Source organism: Lepidochelys kempii, chromosome 1 (assembly GCF_965140265.1).
Source record: "Lepidochelys kempii isolate rLepKem1 chromosome 1, rLepKem1.hap2, whole genome shotgun sequence".
In the NCBI taxonomy this organism is placed as follows: domain Eukaryota; kingdom Metazoa; phylum Chordata; order Testudines; family Cheloniidae; genus Lepidochelys; species Lepidochelys kempii.
In genome coordinates, this window is record NC_133256.1 from 117,794,458 (window position 1) to 117,818,758 (window position 24,301).

General features: G+C 44.7%; 1 protein-coding gene across 5 annotated transcripts in view; it reads left to right on the forward strand.

The window, feature by feature from the left end:
• The window catches only part of AFF3 (ALF transcription elongation factor 3), a 469,443-nt gene that overhangs the window by 194,718 nt on the left and 250,424 nt on the right, over positions 1–24,301 (forward strand). For 4 of the 5 annotated variants that reach the window (XM_073352102.1, XM_073352119.1, XM_073352110.1 and 1 more), the window contains exon 4: positions 3,843–3,887. The exons of the other annotated variant lie outside the window; for it this stretch is intronic. In XM_073352102.1, the coding sequence (XP_073208203.1) occupies positions 3,843–3,887 (45 nt within the window). The remainder of the gene's footprint in view (positions 1–3,842; positions 3,888–24,301) is intronic. 5 annotated transcript variants of the gene reach the window in all.

Here is a 24,301-nt window from a genome sequence, read left to right on the forward strand (position 1 = left end):
AAAATGTACATTGCACAAATCTTTTGCTGTATGTACATTATCAAGAGGGAGAAAGAATTACATCGTTCAAATTATGGGCACTTTTTATATAGATTTATTCAGGCACAGGGTCATGTAGTATACACTGAAAGAATAGTAGAAGCAGAATGCAATTTAAAATGGGCAGATCTAGCCATGTAAATAGGTGAAAGTGTATAGTATTTACAGCATGTAAGTAATAGATGATTTAAAAAAAACTTTCAGTAAGGCAAATTTACAATAAAACATTAACATACTACATTGTATATTACTTATTCAGGATCAGATTAATATTCAAAGAACCTGTCTAAAGATTCTGGCCTGCTTGCTGGGGAGCCCTCCTCGTCTGTGTACACTAAAAAAGGATGACCAAATTTCTAAGTACCAATCCTCTTTTTGGCGCTTCTCTTGTGTACATTCTTGGTGTGAAAGTTTTTCCATTACAAGACAGTTCATATTTTACCATGCCACAATTCTATAGTCAGAGGGGTTACATTTTTTAACTAGTATGTAATACAAAGGCTAAATACTAACAATAAAAATTAATTGATTTGTCTTTCTTTTTAAAATGTAGATCCTCTACGGGAGCATTAAGTAAGTAGGTCAGGGGATCTTTAGAAAGCTGGTATTTTGTTATAAGATTAATCCCTTTAATAATTTCCTCCCCCAAACCATCTAAATCCTGGATACAACCACCATATTTGCAAGTGTGTTCCTCTTTCCGTGCAAGCCCTCCAACAGATCGCATCTTGATGCAAATTGCAGGCGGAATTTACCACCATGTAAAATTTTTCATACATACAAGGCATGTGCTGTGCCAGGAGGGCTTTGTGTGCTCAACTGTTAATGATGTTGGTGTGATGACTAAGCATAGAACAGGCTTTTTGGGGAAGGGGGGATCCATGGAGAGGAGAAAAATAAATCAGTTAGTGAGAGGAAAATAGAAAGTCCACAGAATTTTGTGATTTTTCTTCATGTGTGTTTTTTTCTTGTTAGTATTAACTTTATTAGCAGCATCTGTTGTATTGTTACTCCACTAACAGCAAAAGCAGCATATTGCATTCTTTGATTCATCTGTTGCAATGATGAGTTCAGAATGGGGCTATTTGCAATTGACTGTAGTTCCTTTTAACCAGTGATTTGTCAAATATGAATAATTCTTGAAAGGCGCTTTATGTTGCACCCAGTTCTTCTTTTACTGAAGTCAATGGCATAACTCTTATTGACTTTTAAGATGGCAGACTGTACTACAGCAAAAGAGTTAAAGACAATTCATTTGTTTAATAACCAAGGGCCATATTCAGCAAAAATTTTCAGGAATGCTGACAATAAAAGACTCATGAGTTCCCATAACCTGGCATGAAATAACAGCCACAAAAATTATGAAACATAAATTATTGCCTTAATTCTGACTTTGCTACCCCCCTGAGACTTCCAGAGCATATGAATTTAAACCCTCTCTCCAAATCAAATCCTCCCTCCAACTCTGCCAGGAAGCACAGCATCATGGTTATTGTACTTCTCTGCACTTAGCATGATCTTCCGGGAGAACCATGGTATTAACATACAGGACTAGAGCAAACACTATTTGGCTAACAATACCATGTAAGTATGAAAAGCATAAATTTTCAGAAGTGGTTAGTGATTGTAGGTGCCTAAATTGAGACACTTTAGAGGTATCTGATTTTCAGAGGGCAGGTGCTCAGCACTTCGGAAGATCAGGCATGTTCCTCAGATTGGACACCTGAACATTTAGGTATCTGGAATCACTAATCACCTTCAAAGATTTGAGCCAAAATTCCTAGCTCACTTCAAAAGTTAATTATTAATAATAACAATAAGTACACATTTATTTTTTCTCCCACTGTTAAACAAAAGAGTCAGGGCCACATTCTCCCATCTGCTAAGTTCATTGTGTTCTGCATAAGCAAAAATCATTTCACTTGGTGGATTCTGCAGTGTAAAGTGAATTCAAACGTTTGGAGACTCCCGCTGGAGAGTTCCCCCTGTTTAACAGGAATTTCTAAGTTATGTAAAGCTGGCAGAAGCAGCTAGACCGCCTTCTGCACCTGCTTCCCCACTCGTCCTTGCTGCCTGCTTTAGCAGAGCTGCACTGCACAGCGTAAGAAAGGAAGAGGGTATGTTGGGGCAGAGATGGGAGGCAGGGGGTCAGGTCAAGGGAGGAGATGGGGATAGCAGAGCGAGATTCCACTGCACCTCATTCTCTGCTGGTTTCAATGAATCTGAGGCACATGCTTAAAGTTAAACATGTACTTGAATGTTTTGCTGAATGGGGATGGACTTAAGGACCTGTATACAGAGGCAGATTAGGGGTTTGTGGGACCTGGGGCCAGAGCAAGTGGGAGGCCCCTCCCCAACCCTTCTGCCTGCAGTCTCCCCCCTCCTCCCCCCACCCAGCGTTCCTGCTGGGGAGCAGGGTCAGGCACTGGGGCTTCCCCCACTCCCCAGCAGGAGCGCCGGGTGGGCAGAGCAGGACAAGCCCCCATGCCCTGACTCTCTGCTGGCAGGCAGAGTGGGGCAAGCCCCTGTGCCTCGACCCTGCTCCCTGGCAGGAGTGGGTTGGGGCGTGCCCATTTTTCCAGGCCCCCCAAATTGGCCAGAGCCCCTGGGTAGGGGCCCCATTGGCCCAGTGACTAATCCGCCACTGCCTGTATAGGTAACTCCTCACAATTGTGTGTACAGTGTTCACTGTGGTTAAGTCTATGCTGCAGTATAAGCCCATGGTTCAAACTCAGGTTCAAGCCAAACCCCCTTTCCATCTACACACAAATTGTGCTAATCCAGGGCTCAGACCAAGGGTCCCAGGACCCCACAAGGGTGGAGGATTCCGGTCTGAGTCAAGCCAGGACCCATGGTTCAAGCCCTATTGCTTTGCAGTGTAGACTCAGCCCCACTGAACTCATACTCTGGGAGTCCTCCAAAAGTATCCCACAATGGTCTGACTTTCTTTGTCCTCTGGACAGTCATGTTTGGTGGACAGTTAAGTTTTCTCACCCTGTACCATGAACAAAGGGCTAGAAAAACCACTTTTTGGGAGGGCGCTAGGCAGTCTGGGATATGGATGGTTGCACTCGGGTCTGCATAATGCAGCGTAGACACTAGAATCCCAGATTGGGACCCACGGTTTAACAGTTCCTAACCAGGGGTTTCAAATGAGGGTAGATGCTTGTTCCCTAGGTTACAAACCCAGGGTCTGCTAACTCAAGTTGAACTACCCTAGGCTAACATTGCAGTGTAGACATACCCTGAATGGCCCTGTTAGACCTCTGATTTACCTATTGAACACAGCTCCAAGAGTTTAAACGCTTGATTCCATTAAAGTTTCTGTAGTCAATAATGGGCCTAATCCTTATGGAAACAAAACTACCCTGGGCAACCAATGGGAGTTTTACCTACAAGAAGGAGCCAGTCTGTTTTTGTTAATTTATTGTAAATAAATTTATAGTAAATATATTAGGTCTGTGTATATACAGTGACTATTTTACCTATACATATAATAACCACATGATATGTGTGAAATGAACCACACCTAAAGTAAATGTAACCAGAATCTTATAGATTAAATAAAAATATATTGTGGTCACTCATTTAAAGAATAAACATTTTAAAAAAAATTATTTTCTTGTAGAAAAAGTAGGAAATAATTTCTGAGTTTAACACATCACCAGTATTCTGATGCTAGAAACACTTGACATTGACTTGAAAATGTACCCAAGTCTTGAGTACATCTCATGTAGCCACATATCCTCAAACCGGCCATTTGTTATTTCTTACTTAAAAAGTATTTTCCTCTTTGTTTACAGGAGAGTGGAACAGGAGATAACAGCTGTATTGAAGAAATTTTGCGGGTAGGAACTCTTTAATTGTTCTGTCATTATTTCATTAAATTTACCCTAAGGAAAGAGAAAGTTTAGATACTAGAATTCCTACTTTGGTACCTGTTTACTTTTTTTGATATCACCTTTCTAGAAAACATGTAAAACATGTAAAAACAACCTCTTGTGCACGGGATTTCACTGTTGCTGACTAACCAGGCATTCACCTGGAAGCAGACAATGGGACTGTAATGTATAAGTATGTTTCAGGTTTACAAACCATGAAGTGTGTGTGTTACCATTAATCAAGATTGTCAAAAAACTTAATTTGGGGCAGAGGATGTCCACAAGGGTCTTTTTTCGCTTGGATTTAATTAAAATCCATTGTACGGTTTTGTTATTAATGACATGTTATGTCATTATGCCTATTATAAAATCACAACATACAATATCTGCAAAGTTATTTCAATATTTTGCCATCACTATATTTCTTTATCACTTTTATCACAATAAATTCTAGTTTGCATTCATGGAGTAAATTAATGCACTTCTGGACTCATCTAGGCTTCAATATATTTTGATATTGGATATTTTCTTAAGTAGGCAAACTTAAAAGCGTGTGATTTTTCCATATATATTTAACTCCTCTTTTATGGGTTCTCTTTTTAAAGTGGTCATCTAGTAATTTACATTCTCTAGAAAGCTGATATTGTACTAAATAAAGCACAAGACAAATTAGACCAGATGGCATGCCAAAACCTCAGTAAAAACACCGTTATTTTATCGTGTTTCTAGCTCTTGAACATTGTATACACACTTCTTTTGGAACTGTTTAAGAATTACAGAATTGCATATCATTATTTGGATTAAAACTCTACAGTGCATGGTTAAAGACAGTCCTTTCCCAAATAATTTATTAAATACATCTTTTAATTCTCAGACTGGACAAACAATTTTTAAAAGATTGATTATGATGGATTTCTTATAACTGTATTGGCAGAGCTTTTACTTAGCTACCATTTATAGAGTAGGCTTTTCTGAGGATGAAATGCATATTACATAATTCTATAGCCTTGGTCCCTGTTGCTTTGTTACAAATTAAGTAGCAAATAATATAAATCATAAACACTTTTTTACATTTTCAGTATGCACTGGGTGGTGGATGTCAGTCTAATTCACCCACTTACATAAGATTTTTATTCAGGAAAATTAAAGAGAACAGTTGAAGTTTTTAGTCTCACTCTTATTTAATTTTTAAGGAGAGGAGTGTAGACAGTATGATTGGTTTAGAAATATAGAGGAAGACATGGTCCCTTCCATAAGGAGCTACACAGACTTATAAGACAATAGAGTTGAGACACAAAGTACTCTGGATAATGAGGGATTGGAAGGTGCGGTCTCAAAATGGTAAAGACAGCTTCTCTCTCCCTCTTCTTTCCCTCCCGCCCCACTTAATTTCACATTCCCCTGGAGAATTAGTGTTGAAAAGCTTCATAGTAACATGTATTTTAAGGAGGAATTTATGCAGCACATCAGAGGAAGAACAGGCCCCTTGTGCTGCTCACAAATTATTTCATTTTGAATTTAAAAGGGGAAAAAGCCACTATAAGCAATTTTCCCCAAGATCTTTTGCTTCCCTCCCACAGGTCATGATGTTAGATGTAACTTCATCTTCCTCCAAAGAAGGGGGGCTTGGGGAAGAAAACACTTAAGGGCAAATTCAGTGCCCTGCCAGAGTAATGAGCTCAGGAGCTGGACAGATGCAGTCTGGCGTAATTTTCCTCTTTCCGGTCTGCAGAGCTATTCCATAGAAGCCACTGCCACCCAAACACCCACACAGCACTAGAATCTTGGACCCACCCGTACACTGTCCCCTCCCTCTCTTACACATTGGCATGCTGGGAGCCACTGTGAAGCTGAGCAATGTGAACATCACCTGCAGTTAGGGTGACCAGATGTCCCAATGTTATGTGGACAGTGCCGATTTTGGGTCTTTTTCTTATATAGGCTCCTATTACCCCCACCCCCATCCCGATTTTTCACACTTGCTGTCTGCTCACCCTACCTGCAGTGCCCACTGAAATCTTGACACCAATGCTACTGCCAGGGGACCTTCTGCAGCTTGGAATCTAAGGTTGGATTTGCCTCTTAGCATGTGAGCACAAAAACTAAGCTTCTCTGCTGTTACTGCACATTGTAACATTCCTAAGCTGCAGGATTCATCTGCCCAAAACCACATTCCATAACCATCCTCATTTGAATAGGATTATCTACATATGGAAACCAAATGTAACTTTAATTTTTAATTTTTATTAAAAATGAAAAGACTATAAAATGACCATTGCTGATGTTGTCAGAACGACTCTGCTGCAGCAAACAGTTAGGGATTGATATGTGCTAAAGAGGAGTTTGTTTGTATACTGACTAATTAAGAGGTTATTGAAAGGTTCTCTTGCTTTCATTTCTTCATCATTCTTGTTTCTTCCTGAAGTTTCAACCCCTTGAACTAAAATCACCCCAGTAACCTAACTGACTTCAATAAAGTTACACTGGGCCCCTTATCCTCAACCTTCTTGTGACAGTTCTCAGGGTATCCCGGACCGTGAGTCAACTTGTTACCCCCTTTGCCCTCAGCTAGAGGGAGTTTTTCTTGTGGTAGTGGGATGTCAGCTCCGTGACACTGCCAGTCCTTCAGCCACTCAAGCACTTTCCTCTGGGCTTATGCCAACCCTTCCTTCACCTTGCAGATTAATACTCAGTGCACCTCAATCCCCAAACCCCCATTGAATTGTTTCCTTGTGATATCCAGTCCCTGACACTGGCTACTCGCAGAACTTCCAGATCCTCTGCACCCAAAGGTGCTGTATAAATCAATTTACAATTTTTATCTCAAACCACCACTCCTGTAAACCACACAGCACTTGTGAGCCCTGAAGATCAAACTAAAGTAGGTTTATCTAAGAAAGAATAAAGATTTAACTAGAAACAAGAAAGAGTGATGGAAACTGTTGGGGGGTTATTCCTTTAGCCACTTACTTACCTGGTCCTTCTTGCATGAACAGAGAGCAACAATACCCGAAGTCCAAAGGTGCAAACAATTCAATGTTTATTGGGGTGAACTTTCAGCAAGCATGATTCCAGTTTCCTTCCTTAGTATCCCCCTTCCCAGCTCTGACACCACAGAGCCTTACCTGTGTCCCTGTTCCCATTCCGCCCCCTTAGCAAAACATGATTCCAATTTCCCCACCCCCATTCCCTGTTCCCATTCCCCCCCTTAGCAAAACATGATTCCAATTCCTCCAAACCCATTTCCCCCCTTAGAAAAACATGATTCCAATTCCCCACTCCCATTCCCTGTTCCCATTTCCCCCCCTTACTTCCTGATTGACTGCAGACTATATAGTAAAACTTGAGTTCTGCTTAGCTATACCTTAACCTATCATTTTACTGAAATTTAACTAACCACTCCTAACATATTGTAACATGATTATTTAAAAAGAAAAGGAGTACTTGTGGCACCTTAGAAACTAACAAATTTATTTGAGCATAAGCTTTCAAAATAAATAAATAAATAAATAAATAAATCTCCTCACTGTATTTTCCACAGTATGCATCTGATGAAGTGAGCTGTAGCTCATGAAAGCTTATGCTCAAATAAATTGGTTAGTCTCTAAGGTGCCACAAGTCCTCCTTTTCTTTATATCCTAACAGAAACAAGTGGTTACAATGCAAAAAACAACATAAAATGCGAACCTGAGTGACAGACTTATTAATAGTTACCTTTCTTATGCAATAAAGTAGATTTTCCCCCAAAAGGTCAATCTTTTGAAGAACTGCTTGGTTTTGGACAAACCAGGATCCAAGCATTCATAAATGTGCCTCCTGCCCCACCGCTCCTCAAGGGGTTTTCTCAGTGTCCTTCCCTTCACTCTGTTACACTGAAATCAGTCTTTTTTTTTTCTTCTATTCATAGATAGGGTGAATCCCTGTCTTGTTGTAAAGTTTCTTTTCTACCTTGAAGTGGTTTCAATTGTTTGTTGTTCCTGCTGATGGTTTCCCATTCAAAATCATAGTATTGCACAAGGCTACACAATTGAGCCTGGCATTGCATCACCGGCCAGACAGGACAGTGTGACAACTCCCCCTTGCCCAAACAGGCCATTACTGAGACATCCTGATGCCTAAAGCACACGTTCAATATAAATATATTATTCCTTAAATATTACCTGCACATACATCTCACAGTGGTTATGAATGTTGACAAGTTATCAGCTTTCTGTAGGTACCTTACACATTACTTTTTATGGATAAGTATCCTGCAAGACCTATTTTGTTTAATGAGTTCGTTAGGTCTGAGGTGAGAGTTGTTTGCAAAGGTCAGAGAACCCTTTGCCAAGCAATCTCTGTGTCATGCTTCTTCATCCTATTTGCTCCATTTTCAGCCCACCTACTCAGGTTTAAGGACCCTGAAACACAGTGTTTACGCGATAAATAGAGAGTCCTTAAACCTGAGCAGGCATGCTGAAAATCCAGTAAATAAACTGAAATTGATTTGAGTTGAGGAGATGAAACAACCAAAATAAACAAAAGCTGCACAGCTCAAAAGGCAAACTTCTCAACTACTCTTCATGGATGTCTAGTCATCAGCACAAGCTCAATATAGCTAAAACAGAGCTCTCCCTCTCCCCTCAAGCCCTTGCCTCACACCTTCCTTCTCAGCCGCTGTGGACAATATCATTATCCTGCTTGTCACTCAGGCCCATAACCTAGGCATCATCTTCAGCTCAGACCTTTCTCTCAGTCTTCATACCCAGGCTATATCTAAACCTTGCAGATTCTTTCTGCATAACCTCTCTAAGACATAGTGTTTCCTCTCCATCCCCACAGCTAAAATGCTTATCATCTTGCATCTCGATTACTGAAACATCCGTTTTTCTGGCGTTGACAAACACAGTCTTGTTCCACTCACATCCATTCAGAATGCTGCTGCTACTGCTACAAAGGGCATTTTCATAGCCTCTCACTTTGCCCATGTCAGCCCTGTCTGTGAGTTCCTCCACTGGCTCCCCTTCTCCATCGTATCAAACGTAAGCTAGTTGTCTTCACTTTCAATAATGATACGTATGTATATCAATATCTTTCTAAACATAGATGTAGGGAGAGAGAGAGAGATCATAAATATTCACTTCGTAATTTACCAGAATCCTAACTTTATCAGCTACTTTCCACCAAAGCCTTTTGTTATACGGACAGACAAATCAGATATAGCATTGATTTCTTGGATTTCAGAAACAGTATTTTTTAAGCAATGTTGTTTCAATACTTTCTTTGAGCCCACATAATACAGCAAAGATTTACCTTCTTTCAGAATAGGGACAGCTCCTGTGCAGATAAATAGTGATGGAAGAAACTCAAGGAGCGACAGTCCTTGTGCTCCCCTGAGTATAACAGCTGCTCCTGGCTAGCAACCCGACAGGAGTGGTTGGGAGGTGGAGCCATAGTCCGGTTTCCCTTCTTCTTGTGCAGGCCAGCAGTAACGGGAAGAATGTGCTGCAGCTGCAGCCCATTAAGAAATGTAGCACCCCATCAAGAGGAGTCCCCTACTATACCTGAAGTTGTGGAGTCATTCTTCCTTCTTGAGGTACAGTGGCTCCCAGGGCTTCTATTAGGGCAGCATTCCTTACCCTGCCTAGTTGATGGGTTAGTGCTTTACAGGCATGAACTGAGCCTTTAGTTTGCACTGACAGTGCCCAAGACCAGTAAACCTTGTACTGTGTTGAATTTTTGAACATACATATGCAAGGTGGGATGTGGTGGTTTAAGTTTGAAATTATTTTATATGTTTTATCCAAACCTATGAGATCTCCATAGAGTTTGTAATTCCACAAATCAGACTGCACAGCACTTAGGAAGTCTGTACCTGAAGGCCACAAAAAAGGTGCACAACTTCAGGGATTCCCATGGGGATTTAAATTGCCACAGGGACCCCCTTAGAGGTTCAAAGTAATGCAACGACTCCTGCTGAGAGGGACATCTACGATCTGCAGAAATCCTAGTCCTGATCTTACTTCATCCACCGATTTACATCAACTGCATCAAATTATAACGACTGTATCCAGAAGCATCAAGTTTTCACCCACAGGGAGGTTATACAAACATTTGAAAGAAGCTAGGGAATCTTCAAGTCAAAAACTCCATTGAATCACAGTTGTAATTATAGACCAACACAGAAAAACCTTCTTAGAACATTGTAGTTATGGAAAGCAAATGTTTGCCAGTTTATACATTCTAAGTGAAGGGCAAAGTATTTAAAAAAAACAAGAAAAAGCCTGGAAAATCATAGTTAAGATTCTGCACATATCCTTAACTCTGTCCCTCCCTGTATCCTTAACCACGCTACCTCATTGTTCCTCAAAACTCTCTGCAACCATCCTGCATGGTTTCTCAGCATAAACCATGGGCTGTCCAAGTGAGAGTCATAGTATCCCTTTGGTTGATTTTGATTGACTATGACTTTCATTAGTCTGTGTTGTACTGTGCATTTCATAATGGGTGGTGGGATTTTGGGTAAAAGTATATTTTGCTGTAGCATCTGCTTAAAACTGGAGTAATAGTAGTGAATCAGATCCTACATCTCCATTAATTTTACTGTTGTAACCCATGTCTGATATATTGGAAGCTGGAGTTTGTTATGGAGTTGAAGAATGTATGAGATGAGGTTGGTCTGGCTGTTAATGTAGACTTAACTGGGGACTTCCTGGATTTTTAGTGTTTTTGCTGAAAGGAAAAACATGTATGAAATCTTAACTCTAACTCAACAAAAAAATTGTTGGGACTCCAGCTTGGTCTAAACCTAAAACTTAGGTTGATGTAACTGCCTTGCTCAGGGCTGTGAAAGGCGTTGTGCCCTGTGTGACATAGTTAGGTTGACCTAATTGCCACTGTAGACGCAGCTAGGTCGGCAGAAGGATTCTTCCATCTTACTGCTGAGCACGGGCATATAAAAGGATGGGAGGCAGTAGGGAATGTTTGGCAGGGCATGAAGGAGGTAGGGAGACAGCAGAGGATTGATAGGCAGGAGAGGGTGGTGGGAATAAGAAAGTCTTTGGATACTGAATGAGGGAGGCAACCTAGTGACAGAGGATGTGGAAAAAGCTAATGTACTTAATGCTTTCTTTGCCTCTGTCTTCACGAACAAGGTCAGCTCCCAGACTGCTGCGCTGGGCAACGAAGCATGGGGAGTAGGTGGCCAGCCCTCTGTGGAGAAAGAGGTGGTTAGGGACTATTTAGAAAAGCTGGACGTGCACAAGTCCATGGGGCCAGATGCGTTGCATCCGAGAGTGCTAAAGGAACTGGCGGCTGTGATTGCAGAGCCATTGGCCATTATCTTTGAAAACTCGTGGCGAACGGGGGAAGTCCCGGACGACTGGAAAAAGGCTAATGTAGTGCCCATCTTTAAAAAAGGGAAGAAGGAGGATCCTGGGAACTACAGGCCAGTCAGCCTCACCTCAGTCCCTGGAAAAATCATAGAGCAGGTCCTCAAGCAATCTATCCTGAAGCACTTACACGAGAGGAAAGTGATCAGGAACAGTCAGCATGGATTCACCAAGGGAAGGTCATGCCTGACTAATCTAATCGCCTTCTATGATGAGATTACTGGTTCTGTGGATGAAGGGAAAGCAGTGGATGTATTGTTTCTTGACTTTAGCAAAGCTTTTGACACGGTCTCCCACAGTATTCTTGTCAGCAAGTTAAAGAAGTATGGGCTGGATGAATGCACTATAAGGTGGGTAGAAAGTTGGCTAGATTGTCGGGCTCAGCGGGTAGTGATCAATGGCTCCATGTCTAGTTGGCAGCCGGTATCAAGTGGAGTGCCCCAAGGGTTGGTCCTGGGACCGGTTTTGTTCAATATCTTCATAAATGATCTGGAGGATGGTGTGGATTGCACTCTCAGCAAATTTGCGGATGATACTAAACTAGGAGGAGTGGTAGATACGGTGGCAGGTAGGGATAGGATACAGAGGGACCTAGACAAATTGGAGGATTGGGCCAAAAAAAATCTGATGAGGTTCAACAAGGATAAGTGCAGGGTCCTGCACTTAGGACGGAAGAATCCAATGCACCGCTACAGACTAGGGACCAAATAGCTATGCATCAGTTCTGCGGAAAAGGACCTAGGGGTGACAGTGGATGAGAAGCTGGATATGAGTCAACAGTGTGCCCTTGTTTCCAAGAAGGCCAATGGCATTTTGGAATGTATACGTGGGGGCATTGCCAGCAGATCGAGGGACGTGATCATTCCCCTCTATTCGACATTGGTGAGGCCTCATCTGGAGTACTGTGTCCAGTTTTGGGCCCCACACTACAAGAAGGATGTGGATAAATTGGAGAGAGTCCAGCGGAGGGCAACAAAAATGATTAGGGGTCTGGGACACGTGACTTATGAGGAGAGGCTGAGGGAACTGGGATTGTTTAGTCTGCAGAAGAGAAGAATGAGGGGGGATTTGATAGCTGCTTTCAACTACCTGAGAGGTGGTTTCAAAGAGGATGGTTCTAGACTATTCTCAGTGGTAGAAGATGACAGGACAAGGAGTAATGGTCTCAAGTTGCAGTGGGGGAGGTTTAGGTTGGATATTAGGAAAAACTTTTTACTAGGAGGGTGGTGAAACACTGGAATGTATTACCTAGGGAGGTGGTAGAATCTCCTTCCTTAGAAGTTTTTAAGGTCAGGCTTGACAAAGCCCTGGCTGGGATGATTTAATTTGGGATTGGTCCTGCTTTGAGCAGGGGGTTGGACTAGATGACCTCCTGAGGTCCCTTCCAACCCTGATATTCTATGATTCTATAAGAGCGGTAGGTGAAAACAGTATCTGGATGGGTTCCATGGGAAGAGAAACATTGTTTAGAGGCACACAGAGGGCGGGGGAAGGGAGGAGTAAAGCTGTGTAGAAGGGATATGGGATGCAGGGGTAAGTGTTTCTTCTGGGGAGGACCGAAAGCAGGGATCAGTGAATTCCAAAGGCTTGGGGTCCTGGCTGAGCACATCTTTCCAGCAGCTCTGTCTCTTTTATACCAATAGACTCCAAATCAGACACCTCCACAAATATGCAAATATATGTGGCTCTGGGGCAGGGGTGGGCAAACTTTTTGGCCTGAGGGCCACATCTGGGTGGGGAAATTGTATGCAGGGCCGGGGCATTGGGTTGGGGTGCAGGAGGGAGTGTGGAGTGTAGGAGGGGGTGTGGTGTGCAGGAAGGGGCTCAGGGCAAGGGATTGGGGCAGAGGAGGGATGTGGGCTGTATGAGGGGGCTCAGGGAAGGGGGTTGGGGTGCAGGAGGGGGCTCAGGGCAGGGGTGCGGACTGAGGGACGGGCTCAGGGCGGGGGTTGGGGTGCAGGAGGGGTGTGAGGTGTGACGGGGGCTCATGGCAGAGAGCTGGGGTGCAGTAGGGGTGCAGCAGGGGGCTCAGGGCAGGGGGTTGGGGTGCACAGGGGTGCAGGGTGCAGCGGGGGCTCAGTATCAAGTGGAGTGCCCCAAGGGTCAGTCCTCGGGCCGGTTTTGTTCAATATCTTCATAAATGATCTGGAGGATGGTGTGGATTGCACCCTCAGCAAGTTTGCAGATGACACGAAACTGGGAGGACAGGTAGATACGCTGGAGGGTAGGGATAGGATACAAAAGGGACCAAGACAAATTAGAGGATTGGGCCAAAAGAAATCTGATGAGGTTCAACAAGGACAAGTGCAGAGTCCTGCACTTAGGACGGAAGAATCCAATGCACCGCTACAGACTAGGGACCGAATGGCTCGGCAGCAGTTCTGCAGAAAAGGACCTAGGGGTTACAGTGGACGAGAAGCTGGATATCAGTCAACAGTGTGCCATTGTTGCCAAGAAGGCCAATGGCATTTTAGAATGTATACGTGGGGGCATTGCCAGCAGATCGAGGGATGTGATCATTCCCCTCTATTCGACATTGGTGAGGCCTCATCTGGAGTACTGTGTCCAGTTTTGGGCCCCACACTACAAGAAGGATGTGGATAAATTGGAGAGAGTCCAGCGGAGGGCAACAAAAATGATTAGGGGTCTGGGACACGTGACTTATGAGGAGAGGCTGAGGGAACTGGGATTGTTTAGTCTGCAGAAGAGAAGAATGAGGGGGGATTTGATAGCTGCTTTCAACTACCTGAGAGGTGGTTTCAAAGAGGATGGTTCTAGACTATTCTCAGTGGTAGAAGATGACAGGACAAGGAGTAATGGTCTCAAGTTGCAGTGGGGGAGGTTTAGGTTGGATATTAGGAAAAACTTTTTCACTAGGAGAGTGGTGAAACACTGGAATGCGTTACCTAGGGAGGTGGTGGAATCTCCTTCCTTAGAAGTTTTTAAGGTCAGGCTTGATAAAGCTCTGGCTGGGATGATTTAATTGGGGATTGGTCTGCTTTGAGCAGGGGGTTGGACTAGATGAGCTACTGAGGTCCCTTCCAACCCTGAGTTTCTATGATTCTAAGCAGGGGGTTGGAGTGCAGGAGGGGTGTGGGGTGCGGCAGGGGGCTCAGGGCAAGGGGTTGGGGTGGAGGAGGGATTCGGGCTCCAGCCTGGCGCCGGTTACCTAAAGTGGCTCCAGGGTGGCAGAGGCGCACACCGGAGCCAGGGCAGGCTCCCTGCCTGTCTGCCCTGGCCCCAAGTGGCACTGCTCCGGGAAGTGGCCAGCACCACATCCCTGCACAGCCCCGGGGGGGGCCCACAGGGCTCCATGCACTGCCCTTGCCACGCCTCCAGGTACCTCCCCCGAAGCTCCCATTGGCCGCGGTTTCCCGTTCCCAGCCAATGGGAGCTGTGGGGGGTGTTGCCTGGAGGCAAGGGCAACTCACGAAGCCCTCTGCCACCTGACCCCCAGGGGTCCCAGAGATGTGGTGTCGGCCACTTCTGAGAGGCAATCCCGTGGGCTGGACCCAAAGCCCTGATGGGCCGGATCCAGCCCATGGGCTGTAGTTTGCCCACCCCTGCTCTAGGGCCTCCATTTATAAAACCCTGGCACTTAGTAGCTGTGACATTGAAAATAATTTAACACCATTTCTTTTTCACTATGAAACTAATCCAAGTATGCAAGACAATATGATTCCCTGGTTAAGTAAAATAAATAAATAATAAAAACCTGCTAAAAATGTAGATTCATTTTCAAATTGGATCCCTTAGATTATTAGCAAGTTTACTAATTCTCTCACTGAAAGCACTGAGTGAGTCATCAAATATTCAGGCTTTTTTAATCTCCAGCAGTCATACGCATCAGTGAGATCAGCTGCACACCGTCAGCTGATTGAATTGAAAACAAAAGTGAAAGGTAAATTAGAAACTGTCTCCAGGATAAAAAACCTGCAAAAAAGGCAAGATCCTACCAAACACACTGTCATTCTCAATGACCATTTTAAACAAGGGAGAACGTGTGGATACTTAGAGAAAAATCAATTTCTTAAGAAGCTGGATGTTAGTTCAACAAACTGTGGATTGCTGCTTTATAAATGTTAATGACTATAAGATTCCACTGGCTTCAGTTAAGCACCTGGTGTTGTTGGACATGTGAAGATTTACAGTTCACAAATATGGTAAACAGCAGTGTATTTCCAAATACCCATCTTGCTTTTTAAAGCAGAGGGAGAAACATGCAGATGGCGTGAGGGCCACTCTACTGGTGCTAAACTAGCATATGCTATTGGATCAATAGATACCTTGAAATACCAGAGTACATTATTGCAGTCTCACTGCTGGAAAGAAATTGCTGGAGGTGGTTTGGGAGGAGGGTGAAGATGCAGATTCAGCCCCCAGTGCTATTCCTGTTGAAGTAAATGGAAAAATTCTGACTGACTTCCTGGGATCAAGATTGCCCAGTGGGGAGCTGCACAATCTAGACAAATTTCTGAGTAACAGCCATGTTAGTCTGTATTCGCAAAAAGAAAAGGAGTACTTGTGGCACCTTACAGACTAACCAATTTATTTGAGCATAAGCTTTCGTGAGCTACAGCTCACTTCATCAGATGCATAATATGGAAAGTACAGAAGATCATTTTATACACACAAACCATGAAAAAAATGGGTGTTTACCATTACAAAAGGTTTTCTCTCCCCTCACCCCACTCTCCTGTTGGTAATAGCTTATCTAAAGGTTTCAGAGTAACAGCCGTGTTAGTCTGTATTCGCAAAAAGAAAAGGAGTACTTGTGGCACCTTAGAGACTAACCAATTTATTTGAGCATAAGCTTTCGTGAGCTACAGCATCCGATGAAGTGAGCTGTAGCTCACGAAAGCTTATGCTCAAATAAATTGGTTAGTCTCTAAGGTGCCACAAGTACTCCTTTTCTTTTAGCTTATCTAAGGTGATCACTCTCCTTACAATGTGTATCATAATCAAGTTGGGCCATTTCCAGCACAAATCCAGGTTTTCTGCCCCCCCCCAACTCCCCCCCCCACACACACAAACCCACTCTCCTGTTGGTAATAGCTTATCGAAAGTGATCACTCTCCTTACAATGTGTATGATAATCAAGGTGGGCCATCTCCAACACAAATCCAGGGTTTAACAAGAATGTTTGGGGGAGGGTAGGAAAAAACAAGGGGAAAGTGAGGCAACTTTGGAAAGGACGGGGGGGGGGGGGGGGAATCAGGAAAAGTTACAATATGGATATTTTACATGCCAAGTATTTATTTCTTGCCCACTACTCTCCAAAGTAATAGAACACTGAATCACATGAAATACAGTGCAACAACCCGAACATTTTTAAAAATGTACCAGATGCATAAAATATTCATTTTAATAATTCAAATAATCCTTCTAAAGAAGTTTCATAACAATATTTTATTAGTTGCCCTGTATATTTTAATGCAATTAAAGCACCTGTTATAGCTAATGAATACTGATCGTGCTACTTTTTCATGTGTATTCTTTTTATCTCTTCCCCTCAAATAAACAGAAGTGTACCAAAAATGATTATAACATAGTAGACAGGTATTTTCATCCTTATTTTTTATTCTGACAGTCTACACTGATCTCGGACCTTTCCTTCAATATATCTTTTAGGAAAACACACCAATTAATATCAGAAGGAGCCATATGGCTCAATTCTCACACATTGCTTTGAAAGTTTGCACTTTGGCCATTTGATAAACTGCTAAAAATGATGAAAAGGCCCTAAACCAATAGAGCCGTAGTTTGAGAATTACATGTGAGCTGTATAACTCTAGCCCAGGGGTGGCCAACCTGTGGCTCCGGAGCCACATGCAGCTCTTCAGAAGTTAATATGCGGCTCCTTGTATAGACATCGACTCCAGGGCTGGAGCTACAGGCGCCAACTTTCCAATGTCCTGGGGGGTGTTCACTGCTCAACCCCTGGCTCTGCCACAGGCCCTGCCCCCACTCCACCCCTTCCTGCCTCTTCCCCTAAGCCTGCAGTGCCCTCGCTCCTTCCCCCTCCCTCCCAGAGCCTCCTGCATGCCATGAAACAGCTGATCGGGAGGTGTGGGGAGGGAGGGGAAGGCGCTGATCAACGGGGCTGCCAGTGGGTGGGAGGTGCTGGGAGCAGGTGGGAGGAAGCAGATGTGGGGGCTGCTGACCTATTACTGTGGCTCTTTGGCAATGTACGTTGGTAAACTCTGGCTCCTTCTCAGGCTCAGGTTGGCCACCCCTGCTCTAGCCTATTAACATTCCATCCTTACTGCTCTGTCATACACCTCCTTTGCACAGGAGGCTAAATGATACACTAGCGTGGTACCAGGTTTTAAATACAATGCTCCAGCAAGATGATTCTTGAGAATTGAACCGGCAGCAGCATCATATTCGTGCATTAATCACTTTGGTTCAGTTTTTCCTTCAGTCTCAGTACATCTGACAAACAACGGAATCATTAACAAAACCATTTCAGTAACTGTAGTGTTCAACCTAATACTTGCTCCATATCTATTCACTTTAACTAGGAATTTATACCACACTCACTCCTGTGATATCTGAGCTCCTCCGTGCTCCACTCATGATAATTCATAGGGATCATGGTTTGCCCCTTGGCCCCCGTAGACACATATACAACCATAAGAGGTTACACGGAGTAGATTCCCACCAAACCACACTTAACTCACCTTTTCTGTCCCATGACGTATTTTTCTTGATGTTGTCTCAGAATAGCTTGGTTTTTTACAGTACATGTTAATGTGCAATATTTTGTATAGTCTAATTAAGAATATTTTCATCCTGGAAACGAAGAAGTCTGTGCTATTGCAAAATTCATTTAACAGAGACAAATTATAGATGAGTTCTGTGGAAATGGGAGATAGGGTCTAGCAGCCCTTATGGCTGACATATGTTCATAACAGACACTATTCTAAGTTACACTGTATTTCATTCTTAAAGGTTCCAGTGCTGCAATAGTTAGGCACTTTCTGTTGCATTATCCATTAATGCAGTGTGACGTTAATGTTTGCTCAGCAACTACAATCTGTGTCATGACCAGGACGTGGGCAGTCAGAGCAGGAGTTCAGAGTCAGGTACCGGGAGGTCAGAGTCCAGGATAGGCCAGAGGGCTAACCAAGAGTCACACGTCAGGAGGCTGGCAGGGACGGAAGCCGGAGTTGAGGGTTCTCATGAGCAGGGTCTAGAGCAGAGGCATGCTGGCAGTGGTGTTGTTCAGACAGCTCCCATTCATGGCTTCCTGGTTTAGATACTAGTATCGGCCTATTAGGGAGCTGTCTGAGGCTGCCCTTCTGGTTCTGCTGGGCAGTACTTCCTGCTGAAGCCAGCCTCGTACAATAGATTGATGTGTCAGTATAAAAAAAATTGTGGTAGTTTAGTCACAGCTCAGACTGAAAACTCTCAGGACTTGCCTCACCAAACTCATCAGACCCCACCTATTTTCCTGGGTGGAGGGAATCTGAGATGTAGAAAATGTCCATGTGGCAAATGTCTTTCTAAGACTAAAGATGTCCAGTTGGAACTCTCATCACTGCTCTGTCACATGCAGGTGTGACCACTTGTATTGTAAATAACTGGAGAGGAGTCACTCTGCACATGGAAATCATTGCAAGTGAGAAGAAAATTCTTTTGTTATTTGAATTTGGGAGAAACAGATGAGTTAAAATGTAACTTAATTCACCAGAAATGTTCTAGAGGAAACTGTAGGGAAGTAGACTGGCCTGTTAAAAGAAAATTAAGTTACTCTAAAGATGACTCTACTTGTCCTCTCTCACTTGCCAGGCTACATTCTACAATATATTTTCCAACCATAAACATTAAAAAAATCACGAATCAGGCTGCAAACAGTCATGAGATTGGCTTGATAATCATAAGATTTTTTTCCTTCTCATTTCTGAGCCCTTAGCATGCACTTTGGATACATTTTGATCTTTTCTTCTGCAACCATTTTTTAAATGAGAGATGAGATTTTTCATGCAATCAGTTGTCACCAGGAGCTGGGGACAAGCTGGGGCTTTAAGCAAAACATGTTTAAAAGAACTGAGTGAAATACTGATCAGATGTTGACTAAAAATAAAGCAACAGGACCAGTCCCATCTCATTAGGATTAGTTGCCATGTACTATATTTACAGTCTTACTGACTCTTCTGTCTTGTGTCACCATTTTATGAAGTAAGTTGGTGTGTGATCTGTAGTCCTTAGAATGTAAGCTACTCAGAGTGGGCACCATCTTTCCCTGTGTGTATTTACACGATCTAGAACAATGGGACCCAGTGGTGCTGGAACCTTGGGGTGCGGTAGTACCCCCTGGCTTGAAGGAGTAATAATAAACACCAAATACATGGTTCCCATGGTTTCCATTACCAGCACCCCCACTGTAAGGATTTTTCTAGAACCCTGGATGGGACCCTGATCCTAACTGAGTCCTCTAGACATTAGCACAGCACAAATACTACTCCTACTGCTTGACAGGTTTTGAGGATGTGTTTTTGTCACCAGATTGAGTTTATTTTTTAAAAGATACATTATTCACGTTAATATTGTCTACAGTTGAAGTAATGCAGAAAGAAAAGGGCTGACATGCCAACATCAACTAAAAACAATGTAATACTATAGAGGAAATTGTAAGGCCGGCACTTTGCCCTTGAGGGAAAAAACTCTATTCAGCGTAGCTACAATGACTTGGTGGGATAGAAAATGGGCTTCATACCAGCTGTGTGAGTTTTCCACAGACCTTATGCATGAGTATTATTGAATTATTTACTCATGGATACTGAACAAATATCAAGCAAATTCAAGACATTAATAATTTTCATAGCGTTTTATGTGTGCATATATGATGGTTCATTACATCCCCAAGAATTCAGCATAGACCAGAGTAAGTAAGAAAGTGTCACATTAAAAAGACTGTAATCGCCAGTTCCATCTTCATTGACTTCAGACATGGATGTAGAATTGAGTCCCAGAAGAGAAAATTATATCTGTTAAATTAGCTAAATATTTTGTTAATTTATCCATATGGCTTTTTTGTGTCAGTGAAACTTGTTTTTTTAGTAGAAGTGCCTCCCCTTACAAACTTAATCAGTACTAATGAATAAATGAAATCGTTTAGAAGGGACAAAAAGAGGGTAAAGTTTCTTAGACACTTTGTTAGTAAGAATTAAATCCTGAGAGGTCTATTCTCTACTCTAAATTGGTATGTCAGTATAACTTTCATTACAGTCAATGGGAGCCAGGTACGTATGTATTAATAGCAGAATAGACTGATAAATGCAGCAGCTGCTGATAGCTCTCCTCTCTCTCATGCACCAAGTCTGGAAGCTGAAAGCTCTAGTAGCCCTATAGCCTAAAAAAGACAAGGCTCTGCAGAGAAATTGTTCATGAGAAATTGGGCAAGAGCTCAGTTTTGTTTTTACAAGCATTGTAGGCTTCCCCTGGGCAGCATAGCTTAAGCACCTAATTATATGATCCAAATTATATCCCTCCGTAAAAGATGCTTGTGTGCTTCAAGCTTTCTGCAACTTCATTTGGGTTTTTCACAGATTTCTTCTTGTTTCCTTTTCTTTCTGTCTTAATTCCAGAGAGGTGTAGTTTTTCTAAAACTGAAATTCTGTTTTGGTCTTTTAGTCTCTTTGTGCCAGTCTGGCAGCAGGGCCAGATTAAATCAGGGGCTTTAGGGGCTGCAGCCCAGGGCCTCAGGCTAAGGGGGGCCCTGCAAGCCCGCGAGCTGGATGCGGCCCGCTGCTTCTTTTCATCCGGCCTGTGGCAAGTCTCCGCTCTGCGGGCCGGACACCAGTCCCCAAGCCTTGGCACCCCCCCTGGGCCTGGAGCTGCGAGTGCCAGCTCTCCGATGTGCCCCTGCGGCCCCTAGGCAAGGGGTGTTCAGAGAATCTCTGCATGCTCCCCAGCGCCAGCTCTGTAGCTCCCATTGGCCAGGTACCGCAGCCAATGGGAGCTGCAGGGGTGGTGCCTGCAGGCACAGGCAGCGTGCACCATGCAAAGCAGCCTGGCCCCTCTGCCCAGGGACCGGACATGCCGGCCACCTCAGGGAGCAGAGCAGTGAGGAGCCAGGGCAGGCAGGGATTCTGCCTTAGCTGTGCTGTGCCGATGACCAGGAGCCACCTGAGGTAAGTGCCTCTCGGCCAGAGCCTGCACCCCACACCTCCTCCTGTACCCCAATCCTCTGCCCCAGCCCTGAGCCCAGTCCCCCACTCCAAACCCCCAGGGGCCCCACAAAATCTAATAGCCCTGGGCACACAGGAGAATTAATTTGGTCCTGCCTGGCAGTCAGGAGCAGATTTACCAAGAAACAAACGGTTCGGTGGCACAGGGCCCCACCAAAATGCAGAACAAATCTCAGCTGACAACCTGCCCCTGAGTCCCACCCGGCGGCACAGCAGGGCTCAGGCACGCTGGCTGCCTGCATGCAGTGGCCGGTGACCCCACACCGCTCCCGGAAGCGGCCGGCTCTTGGCACATCTCTGCGCACCCCTGGCAGTGGGGGAGGTGGCTCCACATGTTGCCCCCACCCTGGGTAGTGCACAGAGGATGTGGAAAAAGCTAATGTACTCAATGCTTTTTTTTGCCTCTGTCTTCATGAACAAGGTCAGCTCCCAGACTGCTGCGCTGGGCATCACAGCATGGGAAGGAGGTGACCAGCCCTCTGTGGAGAAAGAAGTGGTTTGGGACTATTTAGAAAAGCTGGAAGTGCACAAGTCCCTGGGACCAGATGCGTTGCATCCGAGAGTGCTAAAGGAGTTGGCGGCTGTGATTGCAGAGCCATTGGCCATTATCTTTGAAAACTCGTGGCAATCGGGGAGGTCCCGGACGACTGGAAAAAGGCTAATGTAGTGCCAATCTTTAAAAGAGGGAAGAAGGAGGATCCTGGAACTACAGGCCAGTCAGCCTCACCTCAGTCCCTAGAAAAATCATGGAGCAGGTCCTCAAGGAATCAATTCTGGAGCACTTAGAGGAGAGGAAAGTGATCAGGAACAGTCAGCATGGATTCACCAAGGGCAAGTCTACCTGACTAATCTAATTGCCTTCTATGACGAGATAACTGGTTCTGTGGATGAAGGGAAAACAGTGGACGTATTGTTTCTTGACTTTAGCAAAGCTTTTGACACGGTCTCCCACAGTATTCTTGTCAGCAAGTTAAAGAAGTATGGGCTGGATGAATGCACTATAAGGTGGAAAGCAAGTTGGCTAGATTGTCGGGCTCAACGGGTAGTGGTCAATGTCTCCATGTCTAGTTGGCAGCCGGTATCAAGTGGAGCACCCCAAGGGTTGGTCCTGGGGCCGGTTTTGTTCAATATCTTCATTAATGATCTGGAGGATGGTGTGGATTGCACCCTCAGCAAGTTTGCAGATGACACGAAACTGGGAGGAGAGGTAGATACACTGGAGGGTAGGGATAGGATACAGAGGGACCTAAACAAATTAGAGGATTGGGCCAAAAGAAATCTGATGAGGTTCAACAAGGACAAGTGCAGAGTCCTGCACTTAGGACGGAAGAATCCAATGCACCGCTACAGACTAGGGACCGAATGGTTCGGCAGCAGTTCTGCAGAAAAGGACGTAGGGGTTACAGTGGATGAGAAGCTGGATATGAGTCAACAGTGTGTCCTTGTTTCCAAGAAGGCCAATGGCATTTTGGGATGTATACATAGGGGCATTGCCAGCAGATCGAGGGACGTGATCGTTCCCCTCTATTCGACACTGGTGAGGCCTCATCTGGAGTACTGTGTCCAGTTTTGGGCCCCACACTACAAGAAGGATATGGAAAAATTGGAAAAAGTCCAGCGGAGGGCAACAAAAATGATTAGGGGACTGGAACACATGACTTATGAGGAGAGGCTGAGGGAACTGGGGATGTTTAGTCTACGGAAGAGAAGAATGAGGGGGGATTTAATAGCTGCTTTCAACTACCTGAAAGGGGGTTCCAATGAGGCTGGATCTAGACTGTTCTCAGTGATAGCAGATGACAGAACAAGGAGTAATGGTCTCAAGTTGCAGTGGGGGAGATTATGTTGAATATTAGGAAAAACTTTTTCACTAGGAGAGTGGTGAAACACTGGAGTGCATTACCCAGGGAGGTGGTGGAATCTCTTTCCTTAGAAGTTTTTAAGGTCAGGCTTGACAAAGCCCTGCCTGGGATGATTTAATTGGGGATTGGTCCTGCTTTGAGCAGGGGGTTGGACTAGATGACCTCCTGAGGTCCCTTCCAACCCTGATGTTCTATTCTATGATTCTATTCTATTCTATGAAGACCCACTGCCTCCCTCCCCACAAGGGGCGCGCAGAGACATGCCAGCAGCAGGGCTAAGGCTGCTCCCTGCCCACTCTGCCTCTCTCCCTCTGCGCCGCACCGTTCCCGGAAGCAACCAGCATGTCCCTGCATCCCCGGGGGTGGGGGGAAGGGGTGTGTCTCCGTGCGCTGCCCGTGCCCTGAGCACTGACTCTGCAGCTCCCATTAGCTGGGAACTGCGGCCAATGGGAGCTGCGGGGCCGGCGCCTGCGGGCAGTGGCATGCAGAAACCCTCTGGCTCCCCAGCCTAAGAGCTGCTGCCAGAGGGGGGTGTGTGCTGGTCACTTTGGAAGCTGCGCTGCCCGAGGTAAGCCCTGCCCCCCTCCCACACCCCAACCCTCTGCCCCAGCCCAGAGCCCGCACCCAGCACCCAAACCTCTTCCCAGAGCCGACTCCCGCACTCCCTCCCACACCCCAACTCCCTGCCCCAGCCCAGAGCCCGCACCCCTCACCCCCTCCTACACCCCAGCTCCCTGCCTCAGCCCGGAGCCTGCACCCAGCATCAAACTCCCTCCCAGAGCCCGACCCCTGTGTCCCCTCCTACTCCCCAGCTCCCTGTCCCAATCAAGGTACCTCACTTTATTTTCATTTACTTCCCATTACTTATAATATAGGAGGGGGATAAAGAAAAAAAGAATGAAAAACCAGGGGGAGATAAGAGAGAATGTTCTTTTTTCTTGACTGGGTCCCGA